Source organism: Taudactylus pleione, unplaced genomic scaffold (genome assembly GCF_031769625.1).
Source record: "Taudactylus pleione unplaced genomic scaffold, aTauple2 ptg000086l, whole genome shotgun sequence".
NCBI lineage: Eukaryota > Metazoa > Chordata > Amphibia > Anura > Myobatrachidae > Taudactylus > Taudactylus pleione.
In genome coordinates this window covers 28,337,805-28,350,291 of record NW_028284488.1, presented here as the reverse complement: position 1 = coordinate 28,350,291, position 12,487 = coordinate 28,337,805, and the positions used below count along the sequence as shown (strand labels likewise).

Below are 12,487 nucleotides of genomic sequence, written 5' to 3'. Positions count from 1 at the left end.
TCTTCAATAAACATAATCCAAGTAATCTTATACTTTAAAACACTTTGAAAAGTGGTCAGTTTTTTCCCAAGCAAAAAGATTGCTATCACATTAATGACTATTCCTGTGCTGTGTATATGTATATTATGCTGACCTGGTGGTCACTGTTACTCCTTCTATCAGGCCACATGCATTGCAACATATATTATACATATATCTAAATATATGACAGTCACTAATGAATTAATGTTTATCATTAAAGAAACAGTAAATGTATTATCACAAAGTACGGATTAGAAATGTCATTAAATATGTTGCATAATCTCTAAAAGTCTTACTGGTGTCAAAGTGTTTACGTTACTGCAGCTGCTCACAATTAATGTAATAAGTAGAACTCGAGGTCAAACTGGGCAGCTGTGCTGAAAATCTATGAAAACATTATTTACATTATAATAGCCTATTATATTGGATACACATGTGCACATATTATTGCTTGATGCAAACTCTGTTCTATTAAGGAATACTGAGAAACAAATTATACCCTAAATATCAGGATACTACATTTAAATACAGTATGTGTTTATGACAGTTCTATATATAAAATTTTCTTTTATAACTGGAGAATTGATTTCATGATTAATTTGGAGCATACTTTATTATAATGGAAATACAATTACATTTCCCACTGTTTATCTTGTCTTGTACAAGTTACAATTTCTGCAGAATATAGAACGGATTACTGTACATTTATTATGGACAACTCTAAATATACCAATGTTTCTAATGAATGCTGGAATTATGTGATATTACCAAGCACAGGTGATAAGTGCTGACATTAGTAACCCATAATATATGTTTTTTTTTAGAAATTATGGGGCCCATTTATCAACGAGTTTTAGTATACGCAACAAGTTTTGAAACTTGTTGCGTATGATAAATGGTGCTCAGCACCCAACTGCCATTTTTCAAACAGATGACAGTTAGGTGCTGATTGGCTGGAGCACCATTATCATATGCAATAAGTTTTAAAACTCATTGTGTATTATAAAACTCGTTTATTAATGAGCCTCTTAATACCTGGTGTATATTTCCCTGTTAATAGTCTATTATAAGATGCTGCATTCACTGTATTTATGCCTTCCTATAAATGTAGAACACTTCCATACAGTATTTATTCTAAAAATGGTTCTAGAGTAAGTTTAAATTTATATTAAGGCACAAAAAAAGGTAAAATACTCACCTGTGTGTTGATTCGAATTGCTCCAATGGATGGAATTTCATAATAGTAACCTGAAAAATGCACATTATGAAATGAACATGATTCACAGTTACATTAATATTTTAGTGTGAAAAATAAAACAACTTATAGTCATCAATAAAGTAGCCTTTTTAGCCAATGTCTGAAAAGCACAGCAACAATTCTTGCTCTATTATTATCATTATTATTGTTGTTAATTTATTTACACAGGGTGTTTCACTCACTATTGGCCCCATAGTCTGAACGTGTCGCTCCAAGTTATGGAAGGTTTTAACCAACATATTGGGAGTCACAGTTTCAATTTCTCAATGAATGTTTTCCAAATAGGGGAACCACACCAACTGCCAGCGAGGATGTCCTATTTAAATTTTGAACTGTGCTGCTGACTAGGGTGGTGAACAGCAGGCCTGGATGCTAATAGTGAACACTTTCAACACTTGCTATGACTTCCTCATGTTTCTCATAGACCAAGGTATGTCTTTGTAAAACTAAATTAGGTCAATTACTTAAAAAAAAAAAAATTTGGGGACCAATAGCGAGTGAAACACCCAGTATATGCACACATATTAGGCAGCGCTCTACCGAAAATATTTAGTCATTCACATCAGTCCCTGACCCATTGGAGATTACAATCTATAAATTCCCTATCACATGACCACACATTCATAGTCACACTGGGGTTCATTTTATTTGTCAGAAGCCAATTATCTTACCAGGATGCTTTGAGGCTAGAAAAATATCACGCACGCGAATCCCACGCAAATATGGAGAGAACATACAAACTATACACATACAGTGCCTTGGTCAGGAATTGAACTCACAACCTTAGTGCAGAGCTGTAACTAGACTTTTTGGTGCCCTGTGTCAGAAAGAGCTTTGCCCCCCCCCCCCCCCTTACCCTAGTTTTCAAATAGGGACATAAGATGCACACCCGAAAAAGTGCCATGGCCTCCTGGGGAAGGGCAAGGGAAGAGATGGGGGAGGCCAGGAGATTCTGAGGATAAAAGAAGAGGAAGCTACAAGTGAGAATGATAATAAACAGAAACTTGACAGGCCTGAACAGCCCCCCCTGCCCTGCGGTGCCCTGTGCCATGGCACAGGTCACACCACCCTAGTTAAGGCCCTTGTCTGAAGCAGTAATGGTACCCACCACATTATACATTACATATACATCACATATACAAGCCAGCAATAAAGACACAAGTTAAATACTTAACAGTGAATAGTTATTAGCTAATTACATATGATCAATAGTTTGCTTGGTCTATACAGTACATTTTCATTGTTGTCAATTGGGTTAACACAAAACCAGCTTAGTCTTCCATACTCCCCATGCTACCAGTAATTCTGCCTGCATGAACCCCAATTGCTGCTTTTGTAAGAAAAAAAATAAAAAATAAATTCCAAACAAAAACAAAAACCTTCATTTGCTAACCTGCAATTTAAATTAGCTATGATACTATACTATTGTTGTTGTTATTGTGCTTTGAACAAAATGACTCTAAACAACAGAGATAAACACTATTTTATGTGAAATAGTTTATTAATTTTATGGAAGGTAACATAATTACTAGATTGTAGTAACTTTGAATTTGCCATTTATTTTTTTCTGAGACTATAAGGAACAATATATTATATTCAGTGTCAGTTGACCTTAAATATAACATATTTAAGGAATTATAAAAAACAACATCTATAGGCCTTTAAACCACAAATTAAATAAATGTGTTATTAGGACTGTATGCTATGTAATAACTTCATGTATAGTTTAGTAATAGACACATTTTAGCGTAATCAAATTATCCATAATTCAGTGACTATTACTTGTTAAATTTTAAAATAAATAACATTTCCTTTTCCTACACTATAGTATTCTTTCTAGAATGTAGAGTATGGTAAATGTTAGAATAAAGTCCATATATTATATTTCACATACACATTACAGTTATTGTAACAAACTTGCTCTATTCATTTAAAATTTAATAAATACCAATTATATAACAAATGTACAGACCTGATCTTATCAGTATTATTGGGAACTACAACAGATGACTTTAGAAAGGTCATAATCCACTGGGATGTTATAATGTGGGTGATGGCTGAATAGTATTCATATTACATAGGGTCCTTGACAATTTTATATTCAATATGAGCATATACAGATGTGTCCTCTTGAATCTTTGCTGATCGTGCTGCAAACGTGCGCAAGCATCGCTTCATGCAATTAGCCGCGTACACCATGCTACGCTATCCCGTGCGGTGCGTTTGTATCATGCAATGCTATGGAGTCACGGGTGCGAAAGCAGCATGCGTACCCGTTCGCAGTTGGGCGACTCTTACCACACATGAGGCACAGATGCAAGAGGACACATCTGCAGTACAGTATATACTATCAGTGGCGGCTCCAGGCACGGACAAGCAGGTCCGTCGCCCGGAGCGCCATTGTATCCGGCGGGCACAGGAAAAGCCCAAAGCGCTAAAGTCAGTATATACACTCAGGAGGAGGAAGCAGAGGAGGGAAGGGGCGGCAACACAGGACGGCGCTGGGCGCAGCAAAACCTAGCGCCATCCCTGTGTACTATATAATATGAAACTGCAACAAATGTTGGAGTTATCTCCTATACCTTTTAACAAAATACGCTGAATGCAAAATAAATATGCTTTGCCATAGTGAAAGCTGTTTCTAGGATTGTGGTGTAACCGCAAATTATATAGAAAACATAAAAATGCTGTAATGTATACTTTTTCTTTATGTTTATTCACATCTATAAATGTCAAATTGCTATATCTATAACTTAAATCGTTATATAATTAAATTATGGTGTATACAGTATGTAACAGAGGAAGAAGAGCTCAAAACTATCATTGGGTATCGCTGACTATCTCGGGCGATAGCTTTTCTATGCAAAGCATACTGATAAATAAATAGACCCGAGTCTTAAGTTCACAGTCAGAGCTATTTTGTATGCATTTCACCATAATTTAAAAATAATATTTACAATAACATTATTATTGTAGTTTAACTAGTACAGTTTGTTCAATCACTTTTAATAGGCATTTAAATGTATCTATAGTATATATTTGTTTTGCTTGTTTAACTGTTCAACATGAGGTAAACTGAATAAACAATATACAACTGTGTTGCAGACATATCTTTTATTTATGTCCACTGTAAATTATCATTTCAGCTTATCTCTGATTATATAAGACCCTATTGTCTATTGTAGATACTATGAATATAAACTTGAATCCAATGAGATAATAAGATATATGGATAACGTGAACTGAAGTCAGTTTGGCAATATTTCCTTAGAAAAAAAAGGGGTAGGTCAAAGATTAGGACATCAGTCTTTGCTCCTGGCAGAGCCCCTGTACATGGTAAGACAACTATTTGTGGGTTTTTTCTTACTATTTCTTTCCAAAAGAGGTAAAACAGACTTGACCTTAGTAACAAATACTATTTCTCCCTCTAGCTTCCAAAAGCTTTAGAGCATTGGGGCGAGACAGGAGCATGTATATATATATATGTATATATATATATATATATATATATATATACACACAACATAGTATACAGGGGTGCATTCACCAGTCTTCCAGCATATTTCAAATATATCCTTTATTTCAGCATGGTAATACAAAAGAGGACCGAAACGTCGGAGTGTTTGTCTTACTATGCTGAATTAAAGCATATATATATATAAGACTTGTGAGTGCACCCCTTTACTATGTTATATTTTTGGTATATGAATGTTTCCTATACTGAAGATTGGTGGAGCACCCCAGCAAGCTGGATACATTTAAGTGAGTGCGGACTGCATATGACTCTATATATATATATATATATATATATATATATATATAATGTGAGGATACTATCACAGTAGTGGGACACAGCACTGTTCTGTCTTGAGGGAGTGTCATGGGCGTGTAGCTTGAGCTTAGTACTATTCTGAGTCATGCATATGGAGAAGGGAAGCTTGTTTCAGATGGTTCCTTTGCACCTACAGATGTGTCCTCTTATACTGCGGCTTCGAGGACCATAACTAGGGGTGTGCGACATGTGCCGACGCACAAGGCGGGGGCCCTGGGGGCAGCACTGTCACTGCCCCACAGCTCCTGCATCTGGCTAGTAGAGTGCCTGGAATGGCGCCCTGCAGCTAGGATTGGTACTGTAGTGCCACCCAGAGCTCCCTTTGGACACTCCAGACAGGCACCCAGCATTCTGGATTAAAGCGCCCTTATGACGTAATGTGCCGAGGGGACAGGGCCAGAACCGGGCATAGTTGAAACCTGTTACGGCACTGGTAGCTTCAGTCACTCCAAATAATCCCTCTTGGTGTACCAGGCCCCGGGACGACTCGACTGCTCCAAGCATTTTTTTTATTCACTTAATAAAAATAAAACAACTGGAAGCAACAGACTCCACTGCTACCATACACAGACCACAGGGGCTTGTGACATTTGTACATCTGTGTGCATCTGAGTTCTAATCTGTATAGAAAGGGTTCAGATGCCCTGAGCTGCAGCTTTTCCGCACGTCAAGTTCCGTTCATCTGCGACTTAGTATATGTGTAAAACCAACTCCTGTGTGGTTACAGTCGCAGTCTAACATCTCAGGTTTACGGTGAGCAGTTTTTCTCTGCGTCTGCGATGCAACTAAGATGCAGATCAAGAAGAATACGGTACGCTAGTCATCTCTAGGGTGTCTCAGTCGCACCAAGTGTCTCACACTGTATGGGGTAAAGACGATCAGTGTACTCAGTGCCGGGGATAGATGTCTCTGCACCCAGCGCCGTTCCGTGCTTCCCGCCTGGCCGCTCCTTCCCTGTGTCCTCCCCCTGACCATAAAATAATAATTGCAGCAGGTGGGTGGAGGGCGGAGATTTTCTCAAGCTGGACCCAGCCCCACTGTGCGGCCGCACTGACAGAGCGTGCCTGGAGCCGGCCCTGAGTGTACAGTGTGAGGAGACATCTGTAGCATGGAGCTGATAAAAGAGCCAATACTAATGATGACTGTTGCACCTCTAGATGGAAAAACAGTGGGTGGCACTACTTCCTGCTTGAAGCCACATGGATCCTTGTATTAGCATAAGGGCATAATAATGCACCAATGGACTTGTGCAGTGGTCCTCCCTCCTCTGAGCAGTGCTCAAACCTCCCCTCCCCCTCCCCTGCTCCTTAACATCCCACCTAGTGCTGTCCATTTGTAGAAAATTATAGAAGTGGTAATTTAAATTTAAAAACAGCAGAACATTGACTTAGGGCTTATTTGTATATGCTAGTGCAATTTTCAGTTAAAATGTATTTTAAAATTATTGTTAAAATATTTCTATTCTGTAAAGCGCTAGGGAACACGTGTGCACTTTATAAATAACTGATAATAAATAAATATGGTGCTCTGACATAAACAGGAAAGTTGAAATTCACAATAAGATAGTTATTTATATTGTGAAATGGTAATTTGGTGGGTAATGATTGGCTTACAGGAAATAAATAAGATAAAATCACAACGATGAGCATCCTATCATTAATCTATAAGGGATGTTTCCAGTGATGGATTTTACCTCTCAGTAAGATCCACTATCTGCAGGGACTGACAATTCCTAGCAGTAGCAGTGACTTCCCATCGGAAGCGCTCCCTGCTAATCACACACTGGACACGCAGTAACGGGGGAGGTGTTGTCTCCATTTGGGGCTGCCACTCTGGACTGTAATGAGCAGAGAGAGGGTGGCTTCCCATGGGAATCCACTCCCCTGTTATCATGGCAGCCCTTACCAGCTTCTAGGACCTGCAGCCGATGCAGCCTATTGAAGCCGGACGGCTTTTTAATATGTGCACATGCGCGGGATCATGATCATTCGCACAATTACAAACCCTCCGGCCGGCAGAGGCAGAATCCGCAGCTCAATGTTTTTAAAGTCCATCATGCCCGTGTTTAATGAAGCATTTTCTTACTATAGCACTTTTCTTCAAGACTAGATAGAAGTGCTATTTAGAACTGAGAATAATGATATTATGTATAATAAGAACCACATTTAGCACTGTAGCAAGCTAATGCAGATAACAGACATCTCCATTATATCTGACATATTCCGAGATTGCAATAGCACAATGTTAAAATAAACATTTCAAACCTAACTCTGGGGCCTGCTTTAGGACTGAGGTAAATATTAAATAAACTGTGAATCTCACATAAGTGGGAGTTGCAAAGTATGTGTAGTTAAAGTGGGCACTGAAGCCTATTTTAATTTTTTTTTAACAGCTAATCTATGAAAACACATTAACAGCAAATTAATACATTTTCCATTTGCGGTACCTTTGTTTTCACAGGCCATCCACTGTATAGGCCCCTTATCATAATTATGCTGGCCGACAGAAAAGGTAAATACTCGAACCTACAAAAAAAAACACACAGTGGTTATCATCATACATTAAAACATTTTAAGATCTGGAAATACCTCCAGCTGATAACTGAACGTCATATCTCACATTGTTTGTCACATGATACATTATTTAATGTTTGCTTAAAGTTGAGTTAGGTTTAGTTTGATAAAGACATAATTTGCTTTTTATTGTTTCTGTTTGAGAAAAAGCTGTAAATCTTTGCTAAATTCCAAGGTCAATTCATGCAGTTTCTTTTTATATATTACTTATGTCGTGCTTTGTTCATGCTGAAATATTTTAATTAAACTAGCAAAAGAATGTTTTTGTGTCTCTTTTGAAAAGCAACTGCTGTAATGCAAAAAATTCCAACCAAAACCCTTTGAGGCCTTTATCATAGAAAGGCTTACTTAGTAAAGTGTCTTTAATTCACATTTGGTTCACAACCGGAGCTGCAGATTTCCATATTATGTAAAAGATGACAGACAAAGCTGGCGAACATCCCCAAACATGCCTGCAAATAAGAGTAATGTAGATCCAATATGCCAGTCCAGTTGTATCATTGCACCTTAGTTGAAAAATGTTAATTCAAAATTATCATTGTCAGCATTTTTGTAAATAGACAAGGTATACTTAAAGCAGTAATATCCTGGGGAATATATTTTTCCAATAAATGGCCGTAAAGTACCTTTCATGCATGCATTTATATGATCCACACATCACATTTTGTCACAGTGGTTGAACTGAAATCACACCCGTGTAAATATCATGACCGACGGCGTGCATTTCACCAGGACACCACATGATATTTACACCGGCGTGACTTAAGTTCTAAGGTTGCTACTAAACACTTAAATATGTAAGTATGATGATCAATAATTGTTTTTATCATTATGATTTTTGCTTTGTCTGTTTGTAGCTTTTGATATATATAGTCTGGTGCCATTAAGGTGCTTGTTTTAGTTGGGGGTATGATATTAATCATAATGGGAGGTTCTTTGTGTGGACACTTAGCATATATGGGGGAAAGCCTCACTTGGATATGTATCTTGACAAGGTTCCATGGTTGGGACCGAAATGTGGATATTATATAACCTTGTCATGCTGTGATGATGGATCAATAAAAGGCACATTTTGAAGACTGTTGAGTGAACCCCTTTTTCTATTTTTACATATATATATATATATATATATATATATATATATATATAATGAACAAAAATTGGTCCGGCACTCAAATAACCCAGATAATTTGGTCCGGTGCCCCCACGAAATAAGCAAATAGAAATACAGAAGGTGCGGCACTCAGGACTCGATCACACAAATGAATCAGACACGAAGTAGTAAATCAACGTTTCAATCCATGTTAGATTGTCATCAGGAGATACAGAATGAAAAATGCATCTTACCTTTAAACACTCGCCCACCAAGTGAATCGTGACACCAGCAGAACCCCGAGTCGTGCACGGGGAGCGGGAGGCACAGAATGATGACGTCGTCGGCGCATCAATGCCGTGCACGTCAGTGACACAAACCATCACCATGGAAACTAGTAACAGAAGCAATACACTGTAGGTAACACGGGCAAATGTATAACAGGCATAGTATAAAAAACATACAAAAGACATCATGCTGTTAAGTTGTAAAGACCATAAGGTTACAAGCTAATAATAAATAGCAGCAATAATGAAGTCGGCAGCAACACATATCAGAGTAAAACAGAGCGCCCTGCAATCCCTAGACTATAATTATGTATGAACAGACACATAATAGCAAAAGTAACTTAATCATCATTAAAGCAAGATAAAGGTAGAACATCGTTTAAACCTTTGGGGGTAATCACATCCAAAAAATGGATCCAAAATGCTTCACGCTTTAAAAGAACCCTATTCCTATCACCACCTCTTTTAAGTGGTGGAGTGTGGTCAATCATTCTATAACGAAGGCTCGCTAAATTGTGTCCCGCCTCAACAAAGTGGCGAGCAACCGGTTGATCGCTGGTACCACTAAGTAGTGCTTTTCTATTAGAGGATCTATGTACCCCCATCCTCTCTTTGAATTTACGAGAGGTCTTACCAATGTAGGTTAGACCACAGGGGCATAGAATTTGGTACACTACATATACAGACTCACAAGTAAGGTGATATCTAATGCGCAATTCTTTCCCCGTATGGGGATGATAAAAAGTATCACCAGTAACCAAGAAGCTGCAGGTTACGCACGTACATCTGAAGCAACCAAGCTTCCTGGGTAAAAAACTTTTTATCGAGGTTCTTTCTGATGATGCGATTTCCTCAAGGATTTTGTTCTATAAACGATTCATTGATGACCTGTTTCTGATTTGGGTTGGTCCTTGTGATGATCTAACACTGCTATTTGACTCTCATAATTCTTCCCCCAGTCCTGTCAAATTTACGTATAAGATGCATCAGAATACTATTGAGTTTCTTGATGTTCAACTCTCAGTACAAGAGTCTGTGATTAATACTACTGTCTATCGTAAAAGAACTGATCGGAATACTTTCCTACATGCAAACAGTTGTCTCCCTAAAAGTCTAAAATATGGTATCCCGCATTCGCAAATGATTAGACTGAGGAGAATTAATAATGTCACAGAAACAGCAGAGAGTCAAATTAACAAATTAATTGATCGTTTTGTGGTTAGGGGTTATGAACGTAGTAACCTATTATTACTTAAGGAAAAAGTGTTATCTTTTGAACAAAAAGATTTATTACTCAGAAGAATAAAGGGTGACAAAAGTAATAAAGTCACATGGGTTACACAATATAACCTATTATCCCCACAGATCAATAATATTTCCAAGAAGCTTTGGAATTTCATCCAGACTGACAGTGAATTACAACTTGCAGATTATTCACTACGCCCTTGCTATTCTAGAGGTAGTAATTTAAGGGACCTATTAGTTAAGAGTGATATCACTGGTAGAGGTAAAACCTCGATAAAAAGTTTTTTACCCAGGAAGCTTGGTTGCTTCAGATGTACGTGCGTAACCTGCAGCTTCTTGGTTACTGGTGATACTTTTTATCATCCCCATACGGGGAAAGAATTGCGCATTAGATATCACCTTACTTGTGAGTCTGTATATGTAGTGTACCAAATTCTATGCCCCTGTGGTCTAACCTACATTGGTAAGACCTCTCGTAAATTCAAAGAGAGGATGGGGGTACATAGATCCTCTATTAGAAAAGCACTACTTAGTGGTACCAGCGATCAACCAGTTGCTCGCCACTTTGTTGAGGCGGGACACAATTTAGCGAGCCTTCGTTATAGAATGATTGACCACACTCCACCACTTAAAAGAGGTGGTGATAGGAATAGGGTTCTTTTAAAGCGTGAAGCATTTTGGATCCATTTTTTGGATGTGATTACCCCCAAAGGTTTAAACGATGTTCTACCTTTATCTTGCTTTAATGATGATTAAGTTACTTTTGCTATTATGTGTCTGTTCATACATAATTATAGTCTAGGGATTGCAGGGCGCTCTGTTTTACTCTGATATGTGTTGCTGCCGACTTCATTATTGCTGCTATTTATTATTAGCTTGTAACCTTATGGTCTTTACAACTTAACAGCATGATGTCTTTTGTATGTTTTTTATACTATGCCTGTTATACATTTGCCCGTGTTACCTACAGTGTATTGCTTCTGTTACTAGTTTCCATGGTGATAGTTTGTGTCACTGACGTGCGCGGCATTGATGCGCCGACGACGTCATCATTCTGTGCCTCCCGCTCCCCGTGCACGACTCGGGGTTCTGCTGGTGTCACGATTCACTTGGTGGGTGAGTGTTTAAAGGTAAGATGCGTTTTTCATTCTGTATCTCCTGATGACAATCTAACATGGATTGAAACGTTGATTTACTACTTCGTGTCTGATTCATTTGTGTGATCGAGTCCTGAGTGCCGCACCTTCTGTATTTATATATATATATATATATATATATATAATGAACACTTTGTAACCAAAAATTAAACTATTTCTCAAACACAGCAGCACAGGAATGGTGCCACTCCACCTTCATTTCAACTCCCCTGAGACTGAAGTGCATCCTCCATGGGCAGGATGTACTTTACGTGGATCTATTCACACAGGGTATATCATACTGCCACACATGTCACTTTTCCCATATATTCCTTGGGTCCTTGCATGGTTCATCACCTACAATGCAACCTTAGAAGTGCGCCCATCATGGCTGCCTCACCTGTTACACTTGTGGATGGGATGAAAAATACATGGACCTGACTATTATGTTGGGACCCTACTCCTAGTGTCAGGATGCTGCAACCACCCATTTTGTGTCATCTCTTCTAGGCGTAACCTATTCCACCCACAGTAATCCTATGCAGTGCGCCCAAGATGGCTGCCTCATTTGGTACCTTTTGTGGGTGGAATATATAACCCAAGGAAGTTATTTCCCAAAATGTCTGCACCAACCCTGCAATATGCTTATTGTGCTCTCTAGGTTTCAGTTGATTTTAATTATCTCTCTGTGGTTTTCTATTTTTTGCAACACCAAATCATTGTGTGTACCATGTTTTCTGATGTCTTTAAAGTGACCTTGAGTCCTAAGGGAGGAAAGCGCTATATAAATAAAATTATTATTATATATGCCTTCCTCCCTGTCTACCCCATCTGTGTCTCACCTGTTTGTCTGCCCTTCCCCTTTAAAATGTAAGCTCTTATGAGCAGGGCCCTCTACCCTCTTGTGCTTCTCCTTACTTTACTTTCATCTACTTCTTACTCCCCACTAGGGCACCTAACACTTGGTTGCTTATGCTCAGCTGCTTATGTGGGTGTTATGGTCGCTAATGTAGCAATATATATTATCCATGTCTTTGTCCTG

The 12,487-nt window shown here is 38.4% G+C and overlaps 1 protein-coding gene across 4 annotated transcripts in view; it reads right to left on the bottom strand.

Annotated features, from left to right (window-relative positions):
• CACNA2D1 (calcium voltage-gated channel auxiliary subunit alpha2delta 1) overlaps positions 1 to 12,487 on the bottom strand; it is a 901,795-nt gene that overhangs the window by 171,993 nt on the left and 717,315 nt on the right. For all 4 annotated transcript variants that reach the window (XM_088468929.1, XM_088468931.1, XM_088468930.1 and 1 more), the window contains exons 13-14: positions 7,558 to 7,636; positions 1,220 to 1,269 (exon numbers count right to left, since the gene is read on the bottom strand). In XM_088468929.1, coding sequence (XP_088325055.1) covers positions 1,220 to 1,269; positions 7,558 to 7,636 — 129 coding nt within the window. The remainder of the gene's footprint in view (positions 1 to 1,219; positions 1,270 to 7,557; positions 7,637 to 12,487) is intronic.